Here is a 25,089-nt window from a genome sequence, read left to right as displayed (position 1 = left end):
GTAGATAAAGCTAATATGAAAAGAACCAAAAAAAGAAACGTGGCTAAGTTCTTTTCTCTAACAGTACTCCATTAAAAAATTTTAGCATTCAGATTGAAATAAAAAAAAACAAACAAACACTATCAGGCATTGTTATCATATACTGATAAATAATGATATCTAGATATCTCAGCACTCTACTATTAAACTGTCAATGATATCTTGGATTTTTATACCAAATGCAAAGGCCTTTGAAGAACTCAAAGTGCTTTTCTGTCTTTGACTTCACATTCTTCTTACACAAGAAACCATCTTTACCATTTTACAGAAGGAAAAACTGAGGCTGCAGAAGTTAGGTGACTTGCCCAAGATCATACTACAAATTGGTAAGGACTCAGCTAGTTCCCAGGGCTCATTATGAGGCTCCATCCTCTGAATCCCACTGACTTTGCTTTTCTTTAGTGCCCACACCTCTTCTTATCCTTTATGTCCAATCCGCCATCCCCACTCTTCACTACACTATGGGCTCCTTGACGACAAGGCACCCCTTGTCTCTATCAGCATATTCACAGGGTGGGGCACGGTGCCTGGCACATAGTGGGTCCTCAATACACTTTTATTAGATGAGAGGCCCCCTACCCTGAATCATGACAGTATATATCCCTATGTGATCCCTCAAAACCCACAATGGCTCAGGTGTTGATTCAGTAAAGTCCCTCTGGAGAGCTCCAAATGGCTTTTTAAAAAAATTTTATTTATTTATTTATTGGCTGCATTAGGTCTTTGTTGCTGCACATGGGCTTTCTCTAGTTGTGGCAAGCGGGGGCTACTCTTTGTTGTGGTACGCAGGCTGCTCATTGCAGTGGCTTTTCTTGTTGTGAAGCACGGTCTCTAGGCACGTGGGCTTCAGTAATTGTGGCGCACGGGCTTCGTTATTCCACAGCAGGTAGGATCTTCCGGACCAGGGCTTGAACCTGTGTCCCCTGCACTGGCAGGCAGATTCTTAACCACTGTGCCACCAGAAAAGTCCCCCTGATAATGTTCCCCCCTCCCCCCCAATAATGTTTTAATGTCACTCTTCATAAGTAAAATTTTAAAAAGTCTTTCTAGAAAAATACTGCATACACATATTAAAAAAAAAGATTCAAAAAATGTGAATTTGGGGATCAATAAAAGATATTTTTTGGTAGACTGGATTTTTGCTGTCTAAAAACAGCAGCAACAAAGCTGCAGATACAGAGGCTGTGTGTCAATGTTCCATCTACAACAAAACCTACCCCTGACAAGACCAAATTTGAGTATTTTAACACTTGAATTGATAAAGTAAATTACCTTTGGTAATTTAAGGAAAACATATACCTGAAAAGTTAAGGAAACGACCTCTGGCACACATACCCTAACAATGGCATTTGGCTGTAGTTCTGTGGGAAAGATGTCAAAATGTTCGTAGGAGGGGTTACAAATTCCCTTCATCTGTTCAGTTATTTACAGTGCTACCTCCTTAGTCCCAACACTCCTAATTAATCCTTAGTCCTAATACTATTATGCCTGTTAGTAGACACAGCAATGTCTAAACACTGGTTTCCAAATATTTGGGTTTTATGGACCAATACAATTAAAAAGAAATTCTCAACCAATCTCTGGTTGTCAATTTTTTTATTATTTTCAGCTAAGGCCTTTTTTTTTTTTTTGCCGTGCCACATAGCTTGTGGGATTTTAGTTCCCTGACCAGGGACTGAACCCGGGTCCCCAGCAGTGGAAGCATGGAGCTCTAACCACTGGCCTGCCAGTGAAGTCTCTCAACTAAGGCTTGATACTCAGTAAACCACTTATGAACATAACCCTTTCATGGAAGAAAGAGTCTTTCAACAACAAAGAATTAGGAAAGTCAGTAATTTCAGAATAAAGGATAGCTTTTTTTTTTTCTTTTTTCTCTTTTTCGGCTGTGCCGTGGGGCTTGCGGGATCTCAGTTCCTCGACCAGGGATTGAAACTAGGCCACAGCAGTGAAAGCCTGGAATCCTAACCACTCGGCAACCAGGGAACTCCCCAAAGGATAGTTCTTTAAATCAAATCTATTTAACCTTAATAAAACCTCTGTGAACTATCCTATTTTTCTCTTTCTGCTGAGGACCACTCATGGACTGACGCTGATCCCTGAGTCACAGGGCCTATCGCTTTGGGCCATTCATCTGAGGCCAAGAGTGGCCTCTGCAGTTTAGCCCAGGACACAGTACGCATACTATCATTTTTTAACACTGTCTCACCCCGAAAAGTGTGTAACACTACTGGTTTAGAGCAGTGGTTCCCGATGTGTGGCCCCCATATATGGTGCATCAGCATCATCTGGGAACTCATCAGAAATGCAAATTCTCAGGTACTACCTTGGACTCACCGAATCAGAAACTCGAAGTGCAGAGCCCAGCACTCTGTGTTTTAACAAGCCCTCCAGGTGAGAACCCCTGTCTAGACAACAGTTTGAGAACAAAAGTGGACAGGACAGAGGTCTGTACTCCAGACGTGAAAAGCCTGTGTTTGGTTTCTCTTACTAACTTCAACCTGAGTCAATCACAACGTCTTCATGTTCTTACTGTCCTAATTATATAACAGACAAAATAGATAAAACTTCACAAGGAGGTTCCGAAAATAAGTATATGAAAGCTCCTCAATCCTCAGAGATAAGTCAACACAGCACTATCCACCCAAGATGGTGATAATAATAACAACCTTCATCCTGTTTTTATCAAGCTGCTCTAACCTGTTATACTCACAATGCTTTCTAAGCCTGTTTTCCAAGGTTGTAGTCACTCCACGCAATTTAGATAAGTAGCCATTTAAGGAGCACACTTTTTATTTCTCCATTCAATCATTAACAAAAACTTTAAGCAGTACTAAGCCTAATATCATTTTTCTTGAAAAACTACCTTTTTCCCTCTCCTCCCTTTCTTAAAAATTCCTCTAAATTTATATACGGAAAACTGACCTGAATATAACATATTCAGGTACATATACAAAATTTAGCAAACCAATAAAAAGTTACTGGTTATCTTCCCTGCTCTCATCTTCCACTATCTATTTTTTTAAGAGTAGCATTCTTAACTCACCCGAGACAAAACATGATTTCATCAGGACAATTTAAATATCTTTGTAGTTCGCCATGAATGTATTATGCCAGACAGTGAATCACAAGTTACATTGGCACCTATACAATCACCTTTTTATCGACTAGGTTTAGGCTGAAGGAAGGTATTGGGATTTTAAAGTAGGTTAAAAAAAAACCCTTTTCTCCTTGTAGGTCAAACCCATCATGGTCTTCACATGTCCAGTCCCCCAACTAAAAACAGTAGCTCAGAAACATCATTTTAGGAAAATAAATATTAACCACCCAAAACCTGAATCTAATTTTAGTGATACCTGACCCCACTCTGCTTCCATTCATAACCACCTGCCTCATTTTCGAGACTTTCTTCTATCCTGAGGGAATTCAAAGGGACAAGCTATGGAGTCCTCTCTCACAGACCAAGCAAGATTGTACCAGTTATCCAATAACACAACCATCTAAAACCAAACCCAACGCAAAACAATGGAAATCTGAAGACTGACTTACCAATGACAGGGTTGCTATTTCTGTGAGCTGGTTTAGGGGGAGGGATGGGGGGCTGCTTGGCAGGGACCGTGTGAGTGAGGCTCGGGGTAGCAGTAGTGTTAGTGCTGGCAGGAGCAGCAGGCAGAGTCCTGGGTGCTTGGGAAGGGGGCACAGAGGAATGAACAGTTTTTGCGGGGTTCGTGGCAGCCGTGATGGCAGCAGGTGCTGCGGTGATGGTGGTGGTGGCGGTGGAGGAGATGGGTCCTGCTGTGCTGCCAGAGGAAGTGGCATCCTTTGCTTGCCCTTCATGTGCTTCGTGAGAAGAGGACAAGTATCTTTTAGGGGGAAGTAAAGGCTGTTTGGGTACATTCTCAGGAACGCACTCTGCTTCAGAATCAGGCTGGCTTCCAGTTGAGCCTGTGTAATAACAGATGTGATTTAAAAGGAAAGAGTTACAAGACAGACTGAAAAAGCTAACACACCTACAGCTTATGGTCAACGCCATCCACACTGTTTAACGCATAGACTGGTTTATGAAGTTTCCCAGCCTCAACATACTTAAGGTATATGACACTTTGTCAATCAGCAAGAGAGGCTTGTTATGGCAGTAATTCTTCACACAAGAGCAGCTGGACACAGAGTCCCCTGGGTGGAGGAGGAACGTGTAGCTTGAGAAAGTCCCACAGATATCTGATCTTTAACATCCCCTTCCATCCTTGAGAATCACAAATTTAGGTATTTTGTGAATAGAAGAATGAGGGAAGAAATTCTACTTAAAGTAGCAACTAGTTGAGGAATTGCTAGAGAACAGAAGCCCCTCTGGATTTTATTTCTCCCCAGACTCTTGCAAACTCTTGAGGTAAATGAGAATGACTGATCCGTGGCTCTTAAACTGAAAAATTCAGAGTTAATTACCTAGTCGCTGCTTTGGGTCCTCTTCTGGAAGAGGCTTCCCGAGACTTGCTATTCTTCCTGGCTCTTCCTCTACTTGGACTGGACTGGAAGACCTGGCACTCCCTATGGGGGTGGTATGGCCATTCTTTAACGCGGCATGGCTCAACTTCCCTGGATCCTCACCACCTGCAAGGTCCAAAAGAAAGAGCAAACTGATGGACTGGTGTGATCAGGCAGGGAGAAGAGCTGGCAATTTCTAACCTTTCTTATCCCCTTTATCCAACCCTCTTCCTGTTTTATTATTTAGATCTAAATTATTTAGAGTTTTTAGTAGTGATGAAAATAAGTCTTTCCTTTTTCCAATAAACATCTGATTGTCTACTATGTGGCAGGTGCCTTGCTCCGTGAATAAGACAGGTTTGTCACACACAAGTGATCATAATGCCAAATGCTAAGAGCTATAACGAGTGCCACGCGGCAGCAGGAACGCAGAAACAATCTCCCCGCAGGCGGGAACAGGCTTAGAAAGGCTGCACAGAAAGTGGTAGCTAAAGGGGGAGTCTTAAAAGGAGCAGTAGCAGCATACCACTCGATGACAAGATGAGGAAAGACCATGTAGGAAGAAGGGATGGCATGTATGAAGGTGTGAAATCATTCGACACGTTTGGGAACTGACAATCAGTTTGGCCTGGCAGGAGAACAGATGTACGTAAGAAAGAGTTAACAGGAATGGAAAGGCAAGCAAGAGGCAGGCTATGAAGGGTACCAAGCACCATGTAAAAGAGCCTGGACTGAATTCTGTAGGTAACAGGAAGCCAGAATTCACGTAGGAGAGAGACATGATCTGCTCTGTCGTTTAGAAGGTTAACCTGGATTGCTGTGAGAAGGATGGATTAGGCAGTGATTGGAACAGGAAAACCAATAATGAGCAGAATGTAGGTGAGAAATAGCAGGGGGTGCCTAAGGGCATTAGGAGTGGACAGCAAGGGGGAAAACGGATAGACAGATCAAAGGCAGACATGATTCACACGATGAATCCCTGTAAGCTAAACTGCAGGAATGATCACTAGGCTGCAGGCTTGGGGAGCACCACTCATCGCTATTACACTTGTAGGCAAGATCCTTTCATGGAGCAAGTAGACAAATGTTCCCAGTTACTGCCAACATTTCCTCTGGAGGAGAGAACTGAAAAACTGAGGTTAGAGAATGAAAACTGTCTCACCTCCTAGTATCATGGAAACTGGAACTATTTACTCTCTAGTTACTCTTTGTTTTCCATAGGGAGACACTCTTCGTTTTAGTGTCTCTTGAGTTAGTCCCTCGAGTTCTCATAGACCAGACTCCCTCACCCCAAACCCATCACTTCCCACTAAGAGATCAGACAGTATCATTCTTCATACAGTCTCAATAAGAGGTGGAGCTTGGGCTAAAAGCAGTGAAAAGTCTAAGGCAAATGAGCACTGAATAAAAATATACTTCTAAAGTGAAAGTATTCTGACAACTATTTTTAAAATTTTAAAACAGAGGAAGGGGCAGGACGACAACCATGCAAAAGCAGTTAAGTCCCTGCTTATGTTAATATGGCACAGCTTTAACAAAAGCAGGACTTTCCAGAATGTAAGGCAATGAATCATTTCAAAGCCCTGACTTTCAAAAAACATATAGTGAAAGGTTAAGACACATTATTAATTAGTTTCCACTCAGCACATACCAGCAAAAGTGACCAGTCATCTCTCAAGTTACTTAATCAGGACTGTCTACTTTGAAGTAAAATTTCTTACATTTAATGCAAAGGGTTTGTGCTAAATGCTAACAGAGTAGAGTAGAGTTAGAATCTGGCCTCAACATCTATGAGTGCCTCTCAACCCCAAACTCAGAAAATCCATTACATATTTTATAATATAGTCAAGTCAGAACCATGATTAAGCCAAAAGTCATCTGAGTATGAAAAGAACTGCAAGGTTCAAGTATTGCTTTTAGCCTAAAATGGAGATACATAAGCCAGGCCATGAGGCCCATCTCTTAGTTTCTTTATACAGTGTAAAGCTTAGGTCAGTTCTCTTGTCGGCAGAGGAGCATCTTGCCCAATAGCTACAATTCACTTATCAACTGGACCTTTGAGCTTGCATCTAAGCTAAAAACAACTTGGATCAAGAGCCAGTAGGAAGCACAGGGCAAAAAAGACTCAATGAAGGTGAAAAACAAGAAAGAAGTAATGTACACGGTTTGGTGAGTGAGCAAGAAAGGTGAGAGGCAGGAAAGGGCATGGGGTGAGGAATGGCTATTATTAAAAAAAGCAATGGTCAAAGGCATTGCAACAGAGGCATTATAATCGTAGTTACCCACCTAAATACCTAGCAGATTTTGGGTCCTACTGTAAAAAACAAATAGACTCATGAAAATTTAGAAAAATAGAAAGAAAAAATCCCCTACATTCCCATTTCAACAGAGATAACCAATGCTAATATTTTAGTATTTTTCCTTCAACCTTGTTCTCTTTTCTTTTGTTACAATTAATTAATTAATTATTTTATTTATTTATTGGCTGTGTTGGGTGTTCGTTGCTGCACACAGGCTTTCTCTAGTTGCTGCAAACGGGGGCTACTCTTCATTGTGGTGCATGGGCTCCTCATTGTAGTGGCTTCTTTTGTTGTGGAGCATGGGCTTCAACAGTTGCAGCACATGGGCTCAATAGTTGTGGCTCACAGGCTCTAGAGCACAGGCTCAGTAGTTGTGGTACACTGGCTTAGTTGCTCCGAGGCACGTGGGATCTTCCCAGAGCAGGGCTTCAACCCACGTCCCCTGCATTGGCAGGCGGATTCTTAACCACTGCGCCACTTAGGAAGTCCCAACCTTGCTTTCTCTGCTTAAGTTTTTACATAGTTGAGATAATAAATACATAATTTAATTACATTTTGCCAATAAGCAATACTTTCACATGGTTCAAAACCTAGAGAGTATAATATTCCATCGGTTTGGTTCCTTTCTCCCACCAACTAAAGGATACAATATATTTTTAAAACTTGGCTTTCAGATTTTGTCTCACGCAAAGTAACTCTAATGAAGAAAAATGAAGGGCAACCAATGTACTATAGTCTTACTCTTCTGATAAGCTGCTTCATAAATGTCACAATGGAGAAAGTCTGGACATTATATAAACCAGCAGTGAGTGCTGAAATACCAAAACATGATCTTTATGACAGACAATAAAGATTAGGTCAGCAATATGGGTCTGGAGACAAATTTGGTAAAAAAAGAAAAGAAAGGAAAAAAAAGGGAAATGCCACAGTACTGCAGCTAGCACAAAGCTGAGGATGTACAAAGAGAGAGAGAATCGTTGCCCCAAGGATCCTTTACCAACCACTCAATTGCAATTCCAGAGTTAAAGACCACAGCCAGATAAGGTAGGCACTTGGAAGGAAGGGTGAAGGAAGTTTTTTTTTTTTCCCTCAGCAAGAAAATGGGCTTTAATATAGAAAATTAGGAGGTAATTATTGGAAGGGGTTTTACCCCTTATGTTTACCCCCTAAGCTGAGATTCCTTAAAAAAAAAAATCAAGTATTCTCATTTATGTTTTAATATTTTTTCTTCATTAGATATTTTCATTCCCACAAAAAAAATGCCTATTTATATGCAATAAAGGGGTGGGGCAGTGGGAGGTACAAACTACTGGGTGTAAGATAGGCTCAAGGATGTACTGCACAATACAAGGAATACAGCCAACATTTTGTAATAACTGTAAATGGAAAGTAACCTTTAAAAACTCTATAAAAAAATGCCTTCTTAAAATAAATCAAATATAGATGGTATAGCACGGAATTCTAGAAACATCTGATTATTTAGTATTTTTCATTGTGAAGTTTAATACTGTTAGAGAAAAATATACAAAATAGAAATGTCAATTTCAAAGACATATTATAAGGAAAACACTTGTGTGCTCATCATGGACCTTAAGAAATAAAGTGTTTCCAGACCTCTGAAGCCTCCCTCTCTCCTTAGTAACACACCTACCTCTCTTTCCCCCACAAAGCAATCAATCACTCTCCTAACTCTTATGATAATCCTTTCTTTGTATTTTTATTAGAGTTTAACCTCATAAGCATGCATCTCCAAACACTGCTTTTTCTTTTTCTTTTTTTTTTTCTGTTTTGAAGGCATTTATTTCAATAGCTATTCACTAAAACCCCCTGAGCTTTAGTCCAAAAAATTATTTCCATTTTCTTTTGCTAATCAGAAGAATCAACCCACTTTTCTAAACAATCACTTTTTTAGATTGTTTACTGGGAGAAAATATCTTTTAAAAGCATGTCTGGAGTGAATCTGTAAGCAAAAATTAGTAAAAGGGCAAGAAGAACTTTTTATTCCTCAGCTCAATCTCAACTCAAGTTTAACTTTTAATTACTTCCTATTTTATAAGAGTCATTGCTGCCATTAGGCCTTTCTTTGTGAGATGGCCAGTTTTCTCCTTAACATGGTTCACTAAACTCATTTTTTTCCCCAAACACTGTTTTTTCTTTACACTTATAGAATTGATACAATATTCTTTCATGACTGACTTCAATTGTTCAATATTACTTATGAGATTCATATTATAGCATGTAGGTGTAGTTTCTTTGCACTGATGTATAATATTTCATCAATGTATCACAAGTTATTCATATATTTTACTATTGATGGGCATTTGGGTTATTTCCAATTTTGCTCTACTGTTAAATATTGCTGCTATGAGCATATTTATGCATCTCTTGATACACATGTATACACATTTTTGTTGGGTATAAACCAAAGACTGAACATAGGTTTATATATCTCCAGCTTTCATAGATTATGCTAAACTATTTTTCAAGCTGATTATTCCACTTTAATACTTCCACCAATAGTTGTATGTGAATTCTACTTATTTCATACCCTCAACAACTTTTGTTCTTGGTCATTTGATTAATTTTAGGTTTTCTAGTTTATACATAGGGCTATTTTATTTTGGTTTTAATTTGTACCCCTTAATTACTAATGAAGTAAAAAACCCACTTTTTTGTTTATTGAGCATTTGTATGTACTCTTCAGTGAGCTGTCTGTTCAATGCTTTTGCAGACTTTTCTACTGCACTGCCCTTTTCTTTTTTAACAGAAGTTTAAAATTTATATATTCTAGATGCATGAACAGCTTTTTAAAGCCCCCTTCCCGCTCAACAACAGCAATTAATAAAGAAAGAAAATTCTAATACCTAGTCACAACCAAAGACCAAGTGTACAGAGACAGGCATATGCTATTTGCAAACTCACCCTGCTCAGAGTCTTCCAACAGAACCCCTCTTTTAACCAGCTCTTCTCTCGGTTTTCGCATAGATATTTTTCTCTCTAAAACTAACATTAAATTGGAAAACAACACTCAGAAATGTGGCAGATAAAAGTCACCTCCATAGGTAAAAGAATAAAGTGACTGAATTTTCTATTCTTAGGGAAAAAAAGAATGCAAAAACTAACTTTAAATTCAAAAACTTAATGTCTTTCACATCCTACGCTATTGGGAAAGTAACATTTCCAAAAGGAACTACTGTTTCATAAGTTTAGCTTTTCCTTTTATTTTTTTTTTGGCCACGCCATGTGTCTTGTGGGATCTTAGCCCCCAACCAGGGACTGAACCTGGGCCCTCGGCAGTGAGAGCGAGGAGTCCTAACCCACTGGACCACCACAGAATTCCTTCCTTTTTAATGGAAATCTCAATAATAACATATTTATGGATGAACTTTTTCTGAGAGGAAGTGGCCAGAATAAAAAAAAAGAAGCATCTTATATTTGCTATAGTTCAGGAGCTCCATTCACCACTCAATTGATAACCATTAACCCCATCAAAATACCAACCTAGGAATGAGGATATAGTATATAAGGCTCAATGAGTGACCACTTGTTTTTTTAATTCTAAAAGATTCAATTCCCTTTTCAAACAGGGGGTTACAGAAACTTGGGAAGAGAATGAAAAAGTTAGATACTTCCAATTGGGAACTCTAACTCAGAACATAAATTTAAATCTTAACACCTCACCTTCTGATGTCTCTTTGAATTTATCGCTTTTTTTTTTCCGCCATTTCCAGGGCTTGAAGATCTTGCCAAAGCCTGAGAACTTGCTCTTCCTTTTGGTAGGAGGCGTTGTGTCTCCTGCTTCCACACTGTCCATGACCATGCCTGGGTCTGCAGTGGGCTGACCTGCTTCTTCTGTTGCATGGTGAGAGGGAGAGAGGGAAGAGAACAGCCAATGTATTATTTCAGCATAATATTGAAAATGTCCCTTCCCCTCTCTTCCTGTGGTACTTGGAAAGGATCAGAGCAATGATAAATAATCATGCAGACAGACTCCTTGACATCACATGGACACCAGACATCAAAATCCATAACAGATAAATTACGAAAGAGGAAAAGGAACCAAATGGAGCTGACATCATTTCAGGACCAAAGTTCAATGAGATGATCATAAGCAGCTCAAGTCTCTTTAAGGCACACACACACACAAATGCGGGTATCTTCCCACTATGAACGAGCTCTTGCCCCAGTGTAGGCGACTGCGGTTGCTACTCTCATCCTCTTGGCATGGGGGGAGGCCTGGTCCAGCTAACACCACAATCCCTCATGTCACTGAGGCAGAGAATTCCACCATCAGTGAGTGAGTGAGTGATTCATTATTCTCTGTTAAACACTGCCCTCTCCCTGCCCTCCTTTTTCAGGATATAAACAGTTCAGGGAGGGACTAACACTTTAAGTATTAACATCTTACTTGTACATGTTATCAGACTATTTTCTCCCCAGGCAAAAAAGACCTTAGGTAGTTTTGGAGTACTGGAAGGGGCTTGGGGGGGTGGGGCAGGGGTATTAGAGAGTGCTTCAAAACGAAGGAAAATTTTTTGGAAAGTAGAGACGAGATTTCAGTTTGCTAATTACAATATTGCTTTAGGAACAATCCTGATGCTAAAGATCTGACAAGAAACGTAACTGACACGATAAATGTGCAGGACTGAAATGAAAGGCCATGAGTCCCTCATGATGACCACACATGCAGGATTTAGTGAGTGAGCTTTAGTGGCACAGAAAGGAGCAGCCAAGACTGGGCCGAGAATAATAATAAAAAAAGCAGGAAGGCAACAAAAAAAGCAGGAAAGCAACACAATACAACTTTGCACTCCACCTACTGTCCCAGGGTTCTTTGGAGAAGTCTAGAGGAGAAGAAAAAAAAAGAGTCATGTGGAATAACAATCCTAGAATTAAAGTGGGACCTTTATAGAAATACATCAAGGACCACATACTGTATAATCACATGTAATAAGTTAACATGTTTATTGTAAACAATTTCACATTTGAAGCAAATAATGCATTTGGAGGTGGGGGGGACAAAGGGGAATAATATATGCACTAAAAAAAACTTTTAATTCAACAGATTTTTTTTCATAAGTGAAAATACACTATCAACAAGCATTAATTTTTTGTAAAGAAACACTTGCCAAATTCAATCTTTTTTCAGTTGATAGATGCTGAGTCTAAAGAAGTCTGTTGATAAAGGTCAGATTTACACAATCATAATTATCAGAGCAACTGCAGCAATGGCTGCTGATGCATTACTTGGCTGTGCCTAAGATGACAGAGGCAAAACAGGGTCTGGTTCCTGAAGTGCAACAGATGAAGGTGACAGAGGACAGTGACTCTTTTCTTTCCTTGAGGGTATCTTGGGTCTCAACTACTTTAATTCTTTACATGAAATTCAATAGAATATGATTATAACACTGGATCATACTTTTTAAAGCTTAAAGTTCAGTTGCTAGAGATTTAGAATAACTCCTGTCCTAACAAGTTCCCCTCAGAGGTATCCTGGGATGGACCACCAAAAGTGGCACTAGGGTGAACACATGGTACTGCTTTTAAGAGTGAGTGCTTTAACTAAGACAGTGTTCTACCAATTATGAAATGTCAATGAGACCTGAAGACATATCAGAGCATTCATGATATCATAATATTTAATATATGTTAATGATAACTCTTTCAGAAATGGAGCTAAGTAACATAAGTTGTTCATTCTCAAATAGTAGCCTTCCTTACAGAGGCAAGGATGGACTGAAACTTTAAATCTTCTGCTTACCCACCCACTCAGTGAACTTCATCCGGTTCCAAAAGACACATAGGAAAATGCCTGTTTGGTTAAAAGTAATAGGGAAGGGACTTCCCTGGTGGTCCAGTGGTAAAGAATCCGTCCTGCAATGCAGGGGACGCGGGTTCGATTCCTGGTCAGTGAACTAAGATCGCACATGCCACGCCTCCACTAGAGATACTGTGTGCCTTAAACTACAGAGCCAACTAGAGAAGAGAAAACCTGAACACCAAAACTAGAGAGAAGCCACACCACAACTAGAGAGAAGCACGTGCACCACAATGAAGGATCCCACATGCCACAATGAAGATCCCAAGTACTGCAACTAAGACCCAACGGAGCCAAAAATAAAAATAAATAAATAAAATAAGTATTAAAAAAAAAAGCAATAGGGAAGATAATATAAAGAAGCAAAAACCAAACCAAAACAAACAAACAAACAAGAACCAAACTAACAATATGAAAGTAAAGGTTATTAGCGCTATGCGATGCTTTTACAAAGAAAAATAGCCAAAAAACTTTAGGAATGTTAGGTGGTAACATATTCACAGAACAGTTCCTGTCTGTAAGGTCCTAAAATGACATACACCCAATCGAGCGTGCTTCCACTGTCTTCTTGGATATCTAATCACCTTCTAAGGTAGGATTTACTTCACCCCTTTTAGTTCTTCACTATGTTGAACAACATATTTGTGTCTCCTTTCTGTTACACATCCAAAATACAAAATCATGATATTCTTTCAAACATATTTATGCCTGCTAGCATATGAATTCAAAGTAAGTTCAGTTTATATTAAGTCACAGAGTGTACGGAAAATACTAACAGCTTACGATAAAAATGAACGCATCTGCTGTCAAGTCACTGAATACAAAAAGCAGAGAGCAGTAGTTTTTTCCTTTGATGCTTTATGCAAACGTATTTAATCTTCATGTCCATAAAACTTATAGAAGCGGGTCCGCCTCTTGCATCATGCAGTGAGGTTCAGCCACACCCAGTCCTGACCCAGTTATTATCCCAAATTCATTCATTCATATTCATATATTCTGACATTCTCCTTTCCTTCCCCTCCTCACTTTCATGACAAACAGAACATTATTTCCGTGACTCTCAAATCTGTTCAAATACTTGGAATTAGCCTGGCTTCCTTTTCTTATTTTTTAAAATTTATTTATTTTATTTTTGGCTGCGTTGGGTCTTCTTTGCTATGCGCGGGCTTTCTCTTGTTGTGGGGGGAGGGACGCCACTCTTTGCCACAGTGCGTGGGCTTCTCATTGCGGTGGCTTCTCTTCTAGAGCATGGGATCTAGGCACCTGGGCTTCAGTAGTTGTGGCACACAGGCTCAGTAGTTGTGGCACACAGGCTCAGCAGTTGTGGCACACAGGCTTAGTTGCTCCACGGCATGTGGGATCTTCTTGGACAATGGCTTGAACCTGTGTCCCCTGCATTGGCAGGTGGATTCTTAACCACTCCACCACCAGGGTTAAGAATCCCCAGCTGCCTTTTCAAAACATGGAATCTGCAGGAGGTGGGACCTAGAAATCTGTTTTTAAAAAATTTCTCAGGTGACTCTTAGAATCAGTCAGGATGTTAAATCCAATTCCAGATTACCATCTGGAAACCTTTTGCATGTTAAAAGAGACAGAGGCAGACATTCTCTGCATGTAACCTAATTCTTTGCTGAAGAAAAATAAACCAGAAAATCATGGCATCATTCCAGTGTTTCCTACTCAAGTAAAGTATTCCTACAGAAGAATTGTGAGGATCTTCCCTATGTTTCCTAGTCTCAGAGTTTAAATTATAAATAAAAAGTTTACATTTTTTTCTCTACATTTATTTTCACAGAATAGCCATTTCTGTTATTGTTTCCCTCCCCCCTAGATTTGTAACATATTATGTTCCATGTGCACTTGGGAGGAAAGTGTATCGTGCAGTTAGTGAGTGTATTGTTCTATATATGCCAGTTAGGTCAGGTTGGTTAATCATGTTGTATTAATACAAATCATTAACATCCTTTTTGACTTGTTGTCAGCTTGTTCTGTCAGTTAGTGAGAGAGGTATGTTAATATTGATATTTCTACCTATGAAAGTGGATTTGTCTATTTGGTTCTATTAATTTCTACTTTATATACTTCATAGATATGTTATTAGGTACTTACAAATTTAGAATTGTATCTTCCTGTTGAATTGACCCTTTTATCATTATGAAATTCTCTACATTGCTCTAATAACACTTTTGCTTTTTCTCTCTAGTTTGAAAACTGCTGTCTTTTAGAGTGTTTAGTCCATTTACATTTAATGATTTTACTGACAGTTGGGTTTAGAAGTCTACCATTTTGCTATTTATCTTCTATTCGTCTCATTTTTTCCTGTGCATCCTTGACTTAAAACCTACATTTGTTAGTACTTTCACTACATACAAAATAATGCAAGTCTTACATTTCAACTCTATTTTTTGCATGATTGTCATATTTTACTTTTATATACATATAATAATAAACCACAGAAAACCTTATTATTGTTGTTGTTTTAACAAACAATATTCTTTTACATTTCCTGCATATCTGCTTTTTCAGGTACTCTCCACTTCTTCCTGAAGTTCTCTGCTTCCAACTAGGATAATTTTACTTCATCATTTTTGAAGGGTATTTTCACTGGTATAGTAGTTTTGGTTGGGAATTGAGTTTTTTAATTTATTTAATTTCAGGACTTTATACATGTCATTTCATTGGCTTTTTTCCCCTTACACTTAATTGCCTTTCTTTGTATGTTTCATTCTTTGGATACTATCAGAATTTATAAAGGATACAAACACTAAAGTTAGGTTTCTTATTAAAGCCTCCTTATAAACTAATTTGTCACCCACTTATAATTACTTCAAATTTCAACAGGTACTTTTATCAATCCTTTGTTCACTTCTGTTAGAAGTCATTACTTTGGGGACTTCCTAGGTGGCATAGTGGGTAAGAATCCACCTGCGAATGCAGGAGAAATGGGTTCGATCCCTGCCCCAGGAAGATATCACATGCCATGGAGCAACTAAGCCCGTGTGCCACAACTATTGAGCCTGTGCTCTAGAGCCTGTGAGCCACAACTATTGAGCCCATGTGCCGCAACTACTGAAGCCCACGCACCTAGAGCCCGTGCTCTGTAACAAGAGAGGCCACAGCAATGAGAAGCCCGCGCACCACAATGAAGAGTAGCCCCCACTCGCCACAACTAGAGAAAGCCTGTGTGCAGCAACGAAGACCCAACACAGCCAATAAAATAAATAAATAAATAAATTTATTTTAAAAAGTCATTACTTTGTACTTAAATTGGATATAGCAATCAATTTTTATGATTTAGATCATTATTGTACATTATTTTGGCATCAGATTACAGATATTTCTTTTTTATTCAAAAATCACATCCTGTATTTGGAGTATTTCTTCACTGACTGCTGTGCACCCTATTTCTTTAGATCCTGCTTAGGGACTTACTTAGCGGTCCAGTGGTTAACACTCTGTGCTTCCACTGCAGGGGGCTCGGGTTTGATCCCTGGTAAGATCCCACATGCAGTGCAGCAGGGCCAAAAAAAAAAAAAGAGAGATCCTGCTTCAAGCTGAGACAGATTCTTCGTGTTGTTGATAAGATACATGAGAGAGAGAGAGAACTCTGAAGTCATAATCTTAGGCATTTCTGGTGGAGACTAGTCTGGGAGTGCTCTGGAAACTCAACTTTTAGCCATTATTCAAAAGCAACACCTATAACTTATTAAAGTGTTGATAAAGTTCTTCTCATGCACGCTTTGCTCGGGTGCAAGCTGAAAGAAATTCTCAATCAAGGGAGTGTTCTCATGGATGAAAGATTTCAGAAAAAGAAGAGAAGCAGATTTGTCATTCCTAATGAAAAGGGAAAGATGTAAATCACCTCTTTTCTCCACAAATCAACTATATTGACACCAGAGGGAAATCACAAAAACTTGATTCCATCAAAAGTCCTACATATGAAGGGTAAGATCTTCAAGTAATTAAATGGTAGTAGAAGGCAGCCATTCAAGCCTTCCCTACTTACATCCAACAGTATTCTCAAGAGGGGAAGGTAGCAGACTGAAAGTAGACTAATGGTAACATTCTTTGGAAAGACCTTATCAGCAGTCTGCTTATATTCAACTTTGAAGAGTATGAAAAGGTATTGATCTCCTATTATCAAACTCCATTTGGGCATATATTCTTTTTTTAAAAAAAATCTAACTAGGTATTATTTAGAACTAGAATAGGGGCCAGGACCATGCACATATTTTTTTCAAATTTTAATTCCAACTGTGTATAAATTACAAAAGACCATTTAATAAAAGCCTAAGTTCTCATTAACATTCACACAAAAATCTAGAAGACTCAGCCTTAGAAGATGGAGGCTGACAAAAGATATTATTTCTTTTTTAAAAAAAATTTTTTAGAACTTTGAGATATAATTGACATACAATAAACAGCATATATTTAAAGTGTACAATTAAAGATATTATTTCTGATAGTGTTATTTAGAGTGGTAAGTAGGGGCTTCCTAGGTGGTTGAGAACCCGCCTGCCAATGCAGGGGACATAGGATCGAGCCCTGCTCCAGGAAGATCCCACATGTCGTGGAGCAACTAAGCCCATGCGCCACAACTGTTGAGCCTGTGCTTTAGAGCCCGTGAGCCACAACTATTGAGCCCATGTGCTGCAACTACTGAAGCCCACGCTCCTAGAGCCCGAGCTCCGCAACAAGAGAAGACAGGGTAATGAGGAGCCCGCGCACCACAATGAAGAGTAGCCCCCACTCACCGCAACTGAAAAAAAAGAAAGCCCGGGCACAGCAAAAAAGACCCAACACAGCCAATAAAATACAAAAAAAAAAAAAAAAAATAGAGTGGTAAGTAACTGTGAATGTCTTCATGTATAACAATGGGTATATAACTAAACTGAAAAATTTATTTAAAACAATGTACTATCGTTAAAACTAGGTTTCTAGAGTAATTAATATTCCTAGGTTAAAAATAGAGTATGAACTTGTATGTATTACATTATCTAAACTATACTATATGTTAAAAAGGAGAATGGAAGGAACTAAACTAAAATGTCAATATAATTTGACAGTAGGATTATGGGATATTTGTGCTTCTTTCTAGCTTCTTATATTTTGCGTGTTTTTTTTTTTTTTTACAGTGAACATGTACGGCTTTTATAATTGGAACAGAAACAAATTTACTTTGAAAGTGGGAGCTTTCAAACCATGACAGTTCATAAAGTTCAGCGTATACATAAATACACAAAAGAAAACAATTCTTTCTAAACATTACGTTCCTATAGAAATGAATTATTTCCAACATAAAAATCATAGTCTGAAATATTAAGCAAATTAAACCATTCAAAGACATTTTCTCTGTTATTTGGAGCAGTGTGACACATGGTAAAGTAAGCAGATTTGAATCACTTAAACAACACTTCCTAGTCCTGCATTCTTTTAAGAACACCACCTTTGTTCGCCATGAGTACAATCTCGTGCTAAAGGAGCTAGAGACCAAATTTAATGGTAATCTAAACTCACCAGCTGTAAACTTTTCACCTGTGGAATGAAGGGTTTTAAAGTACGCATAAATCCTTGATAGCAGTGGCTGATTAGATCTAATTGAAGCCACTAATCTCTGTAGCATTCTTGGATCCATTAAAACTATTCAGGCTTCATTCTATACATTTTTGTCTGATGTGAAGAAAATTCAATTGCATCTCTTAGAAAACTGCAATAGAACGAAAGAGAACCTGATGGATGAATAAATTATGCAACAAAAAAGTATATTCAGGTATCTAGAAATCATCTTTTTTATTTTTAATGAGACAGTTACAACTCAAATATTGTTTCTGTACTCATAAATAAAGGGCTTAGAGAGGTGAGTTTGGAACTGTTCATGAGCTATTTTGCATATCAACTAAATATTTGTCCTCAACAACTCTGATTTTATGACCATCTCCCTCCCATTTCCAACTTGACAGAAGAAATATAGGCTTGGAGTCACATTTGGATATCCCACTGTTTCTGTTTAAACTAAGTACGGAGTTTAAAATGTCCTTATGGCCCCATTCTGTTTTTCATGAGAGCCAAAACAAGGTGGTTTCCCTCCTTGTTTCCCTTTGTTTGCCAGAAAACAGGGTGTAGAATGCTGGCTACAGTTTTATGATTGTTCCAAAGAAATCATGCAGCTGCAGGCACTAGGAAAGCATGTCACAGAGTTGGAGGTTTTTTGGAGGGTGTGAAGGTTAGGAGAGGAAGATAACTAACTAAATTACAGTTTGGAGTTTCCAGGTTGAGTAGTACCCTGAAACTATGCCCCAGTGTTTAAACTACTTACTCCCTCCTTCAAGCTGTAGCACCTCACATTTCATAGGCTTGTTTCTTTTCTTTTCTTTTTTTTCAAACAGTCCTGCTGTCTCTCTTTTTTTTATAAATAAATAAATAAATAAATAAATTTATTTATTTTATTCATTGGCTGCGTTGGGTCTTCGTTGCTGCACACGGGCTTTCTCTAGTTGCTGTGAGCGGGGGCTACTCTTCATTGTGTGCAGGCTCCTCATTGCAGTGGTTTCTCTTGTTGTGGAGCACGGGCTCTAGGCGCATGGGCTTCAATAGTTGCAGCACATGGGCTCAGTAGCTGTGGCGCATGGGCTTAGTTGCTCCATGGCATGTGGAATCTTCCCAGGACAGGGCTCGAACCCGTGCCCCCTGCGTTGGCAAGCGGATTCTTTACCACTGTGCCACCTAGGAAGTCCACAGGCTTGTTTCTTATATTATGTATTATGCAGAGTTCTAGTAGTTTCTTTCTTCAACCCTCAGTTATTTCCTGGTTAACATTTAATTCAATGTTGGTTTTTTATTTATTTTTTATTTTTTTAGCTCTTTATTCGAATATAATTGCTTTACACTCTTGTACCAGCTTTTGAGGTACACCAAACTGAATCAGCTGTATTTATACATATATGCCCATATCCCCTCCCTCCCATGACTCCCTCCCACCCTCCCTGTTCTGGCCCTCTAAGGCATCACCCATCATCGAGTTGATCTCCCTTTGTTATACAGCAACTTCCCACTAGCTATCTATTTTACAGTTGGTAGTGTATATATGTCTATGCTACTCTCTCACTTCGTCCCAGCCTCCCCTTTGCCCCCTGGCCCCCCAACCCCGTATCCTCCAGTCCATTCTCTGCATCTGCATCCTTATTCTTGCCCTGTTACTGGGTTCATCAGTACCATTTTTTTTTTTTTTAGATTCCATATATATGAGTTAGCATACAATATTTGTTTTTCTGGCTTACTTCACTCTGTGTGACAGATTCTAGGTCTATCCACCTCATTACATATAGCTCCATCTCATCCCTTTTCATGGCTGAGTAATATTCCATTGTATATATGTGCCACATCTTCTTTATCCATTCATTTGTTGATGGGCATTTAGGTTGCTTCCATGTCCTGGCTATTGTAAATAGTGCTGCAATGAACATTGGGGTATATGTTTCTTTTAGGATTACGGTTTTCTCTGGGTATATGCCCAGGAGTGGGATTACTGGGTCATATGGTAGTTCCACTTTTAGTTTTTTAAGGAACCTTCAAACTGTTTTCCATAGTGGCTGTACCAACTTACATTCTCATCAACAGTGCAGGAGCGTTCCCTTTTCTCCATACCCTCTCCAACATTTATTGTTTCTAGATTTTGTGATGATGGCCATTCTGACTGGTGTGAGGTGATACCTCATTGTGGCTTTGACTTGCATTTCGCTAATGATAAGTGATGTTGAGCATCTTTTCATGTGTTTGTTGGCCATCTGTAATTCAATGTTTTTTAGTTCAAGTCAGTTGTCCCAGATGAATTTCTGAGATAATTTTTAAATAAATGTACAGTATTATTAAAAAATTACTTAATACTTTTCATCTTCAGATAAAGTATTCATTAACTATTCTCTGCAGATATATGTTATACCTACATCGCTTGCTAGAGATAAGGAGTAAAACAGGGTTAAACAGTAAGCCTGTTTACAAATTTCAGAATCTGATTTACAACCAATTCTTAGTCACCCATGTTGGAAGGCAACATAAGGCATTGGCAATTGTAGTTGACAGATAACTTAGTTTTCAAGATAGCCTTCACTACCCACTCCCCTTCACTAGGCTTAGTAATAAGCAAAACAATTACTGGGACTGGCTTAGTTCCGCACCTATTTCCTACACCTTATCGGGTTTTAGAAAATGTATAGATTTAAAGTGCATAAAATTCTCTCATTTTACCCCCCAAATTCTTACTAATCAGTTATTATCCAAAAGTTAAAAATAGATAGCTTTGTGCAACAAGATATGCACTCCATTATCAAGAGGTACCAATTATCTTTTTTTTTTTAAGTTTAAGGTATACACTATAATGGTTTGACTTACATATACTGTACCAATGACTTTTATAATCTAAAGGTTCTGTTTAATTATCTTTTATGTCCATCTAGCTTGAAACCGATCCTGCTTTTATATAGCATTTTAACAGCACTAGAACTCTGTAAATGGAGAACACTAATTTATGGTACTTACACCATTGTACTTATACTCATTTTTGCCTTCTAAAAGAGGATTACTATTGGATTTTAAAAAAATGTGTTAGAAAACTGCAACAAAATTACAGAAAGTAAAACCTGCCACTAATGAACAACTGCAGGCTTTGTCTAGAGCAGGCTCATAACTTCCCTTGGAAATACTGCATAATTCTGATCTTTGGGAAATAGAAAGAATTGGGCAAAGCACTCAAGAAGATAGCCAGGGAGAAGGTCTCTCTCTGTACTCACAGGTACAATTACGTCTGAGATTCCAACTCTGGGAAAATAGTTCTTTGACCATAATTGCACCAAGAAGTGATGCTGCTTTACTTTGGCAATTTGACATGTATACTTTTGTGACAAAAGTTTCAAGTTGAGAGAAAGTTTTTATAGTTAGGTGCCAGAAAATATATTCTCTTATAGAAAAAAAACTTTAAACCTATCAAAACTAACCTGCAAGTATCAACAGAAAGAGGGAATACATTGTGGTAACAATTTTATTCAGAAAATCTATTGAAGCAGAAAGAGGGAATAATAATTTTTGTTTGTATTCTGCATTCATTAACAACAGAAAATCCTTTAAGGAGTTCATGACAGACCCCTATTACTTTCTGCTGATTCCTGGATTACATGAAGAAAGTATACCTGTTCTTTCTTTCGCAGAAGCATTTATTTTTAGATCTAGATAGGTATGAAAAATGTGCCTGATAATTCTGATGATCAAATAATGCCAAGTGTTCTTTTAAGTCTCATGAAGAAGTTTATTTTTAATCAATCCACCTATTATTTATTTCTATGCTAACGTTGTTATATTGCTATATTAAAATTTATTCATCCAGCAATCTCCTTACTGACTTTGCCTCCAAATAACAACATTATTTCTAAAGGACCTTTCCCAAAACCACTCCTATTCTCATGTGTGAGAACCCATAACGATTTCCAGAGCAAAATGAATCAAATACTGATGGAAAAGGAATGAAGGAAAGAGGAAATATTACACTGTATCTTTTAAAGCCATATATTCTTATACAAAGGAAAACTGGGGAAAAAAGGAGGCTAATTAGTGAGTGAAAGGTATATGATGGGGGGAAAAGCGCTAGAGAGCGGGAATGGAAAGGTAGAGAGAGAAGGAAAGTTCCAGACTAAATGGTTGGGTAGAGTTTATTAAAATTCTTTGGTCTTGTGCTTAATTTAAGGATATGCTAATTAGCTGTTTGTTTTAATATGATACACAGTAAAGGATTCTAGTGAACACAGAAACAGCTTTTCTGTTGATTGGGAACTACAAAGTATTATTGGAAAGTTTTATCTCAGTAAATCTTTTTTTTTTTTTTTTTTTTTTTTACCGTTTTTGGCCATGGTGCATGGCTTCTGGATCTTAGTTCCTAGACCAGGGACTGTGGCCCCTGCAGTGGAAACGCAGAGTCTTAACCACCGGACTGTCAGGGAAGTCCCTATCTCAGTAAATCTGTAGACCTCTCCTGTGGACATATTTCACTTTAGGATAATTCTTTTTTATATGAACTGCTAAGGAAAACTGCTTATTTCCTTGAATGGATACAATAGCATAAATTCCTACTCTGCATTCAAATACTCTATTAGCTCTCCGGTTGTTGGAAAGATCCTATGGTAAAAACAATAGTTGGATACTGACATAACAGCTCACAAATCTGCATATGCGTTCTCATGCAAAGGTTATTTGAAAGTAGACTCCTCTAGACTTCCATCATAAGCCACAGGAGTCTAACAACCTTAAAAAATGGAATGTCTTGGGCTTCCTAGGTGGCGCAGTGGTTAGGAATCCGCCTGCCAATGCAGAGGTCACGGGTTCGATCCCAGCTCCAGGAAGATCCCACATGCTGCGGAGCAACTAACCCGTGTGCCAAAAAAAAAAAAAAAAAAAAAAAAAAAAATGGAATGTCTTACACAAACTTTAAAATATTTTGGATTTTTACTTTTAATATTTTAAATCCTTAACTAGAAAGTAAACTTCTTAAGGGCACAGACAGGAATTATATCCATACAGAGTCTGCCACATTCACAGTGCCTTGAAAATAATAAGATATCATTTCAATACATTTATTTGTTTATTTTTGTATCACTTGGCTTGCCAAACCCAGTACCATCAATTTTAAAGCTAAAAACTAACTACTATATTACAGGCCTAGAACTTTAAACAAATGATTTAGGTCTTAATTTCCTTTCCACATTTATCTTTCCGAAGAATCTGGTAAAATATTCTTACCAGATACCTACCCACTGGAATGTTTTTAAAATTTCATGAATAAACTGTTATGTTTGGGAAAAGACTTTATAGCAATGGTATAGTCCTCAAAGTCATCAATGTTAAGCTTTCAGGATCTGGTCCTGATTTGCTCAAATAGAATACATCCTGAATTATACATGATGTAATGACATCTGTCCATTAAAATAGCTTCTAGTCACCTTTGAATTATATAGGTAATAGGGAATAAAACTCAAAAATTAAACCCAGAGAGAACATAAAAATCTTAGTTAGGTACCTGAGTGATCTCTATTTCTTCTTCATAGGTCTTTTGGGGGGGGGGGGGGGGGCGGGCATGGGGCACACTGCTCAGCCTGTGGGATCTCAGTTCCCTGACCAGGGATTGAACCTGGGTCAAAGCAGTGAAAGTCCAGAATCCTAACCACTAGGTCACCAGGGAACTCCCCACTTCATAGGTTTTTTTATTAGGGTACTGGTAGGCAGAAAAATTGATGAATGATGAGTCCTACTTTCTTTTATAGGCAGAAAATATGTCAAACATCTATTGAGATGAAATTTCTTGTCTAGTATATAGATGTTAAATAGGCATTCTTCATAAATATCACCACGCATCAGTAAGTTGTACCTACTTACCCATTTCTTGCTTTTCAAAAGATCTTTCATTTCCATCTCATAGATAAATGCCTAGTATGATTTACATCCTGACTCGTTAACAGAGAACTATCTTTGTAGTAGAAACCATAGGAAAATTTAGTGGCCCAAAAGGGAATTTACCAAATTCAGGCGAGTGGTTACCTCTGGGAGCAAAGAAGCAAAATGCCATCATAAGGGAATGTGGGCATAGAGAGAAGGGTGGGGTGGGATATATCTCTGTTTTTAATTTCATCTCTTAAGGTGAGTGGAGGCCCCGGAGGCTCCTTTATATTTTCCTCTATACCCTTTTCTATCTATGAAATATTTCATTAAGGAAAAAAGTGAACTACTGAATTGATATGGACCCAGACCTGGTGACTAAGGTAAAGTAAGTCAAGTTCTGATTTCAATCCTAAAAATCTGTGGCTGAATGACTCGGCGAATACACGTGCCTCAGCTTCCATAAAACATGAGAGTACTTTGTAGGAATTTCATCTGGCAAGCTCCCAGGGAAAACATACCTTTAGAAACGAAATTACATTAAATCATGAGACACATTTGGGAGTGTTACCTGTGTTCCCACACTTTATAGTGTTCTTTAAAGTCACTAACATTTTTCATTTCTGGGGGAAAAAAAAAGCAGCCTGGGACTGAACATGTTTTCTGTTGCTTCATAAATCAAAGAGAAGGTATAAACCTTTAAAAAAAATAGTATAATGTCAAGAAATGATTGACAGGCTTTCCCCCACATTGTTTACATTTAGCGACCCTTTAATGAATAGCCACTTAAAATTATCTTTCCTACCTTTCCATCTTCATCTTATACAAAACCCCACAAAACTGGAAAAATGAGTCTTTTAGTGGCAGTGGACTTCCATTTCACTTATATGCTTTGAAACTCTGGCTTCACTTATAATTATCAGCCTGGTCTCCAGCTACCTCTGAGACAATAACACTTCAAATGCAAAGCACTGACTTCAGAAAGTATTGCCTTATGAGAAACGGAAACACCAGCACAATGGAAAAAGACTGAGACTT

General features: G+C 38.4%; 1 protein-coding gene across 6 annotated transcripts in view; it reads right to left on the bottom strand.

Annotated features, from left to right (window-relative positions):
- Nucleotides 1–25,089, bottom strand: part of PHACTR4 (phosphatase and actin regulator 4) — a 104,853-nt gene that overhangs the window by 19,198 nt on the left and 60,566 nt on the right. For 4 of the 6 annotated variants that reach the window (XM_057702363.1, XM_057702373.1, XM_057702356.1 and 1 more), the window contains 4 exons: nt 10,500–10,670; nt 9,741–9,821; nt 4,480–4,644; nt 3,586–3,981 (listed from right to left, as the gene is read on the bottom strand). In XM_057702363.1, the coding sequence (XP_057558346.1) occupies nt 3,586–3,981; nt 4,480–4,644; nt 9,741–9,821; nt 10,500–10,670 (813 nt within the window). The remainder of the gene's footprint in view (nt 1–3,585; nt 3,982–4,479; nt 4,645–9,740; nt 9,822–10,499; nt 10,671–25,089) is intronic. The other 2 variants (XM_057702399.1, XM_057702392.1) reach the window with 2 other exon arrangements.

This window comes from Hippopotamus amphibius, chromosome 1 (genome assembly GCF_030028045.1).
Source record: "Hippopotamus amphibius kiboko isolate mHipAmp2 chromosome 1, mHipAmp2.hap2, whole genome shotgun sequence".
In the NCBI taxonomy this organism is placed as follows: domain Eukaryota; kingdom Metazoa; phylum Chordata; class Mammalia; order Artiodactyla; family Hippopotamidae; genus Hippopotamus; species Hippopotamus amphibius.
Note: the sequence above shows the minus strand (reverse complement) of the source record. Positions and strands in the feature narration are given on the sequence as shown.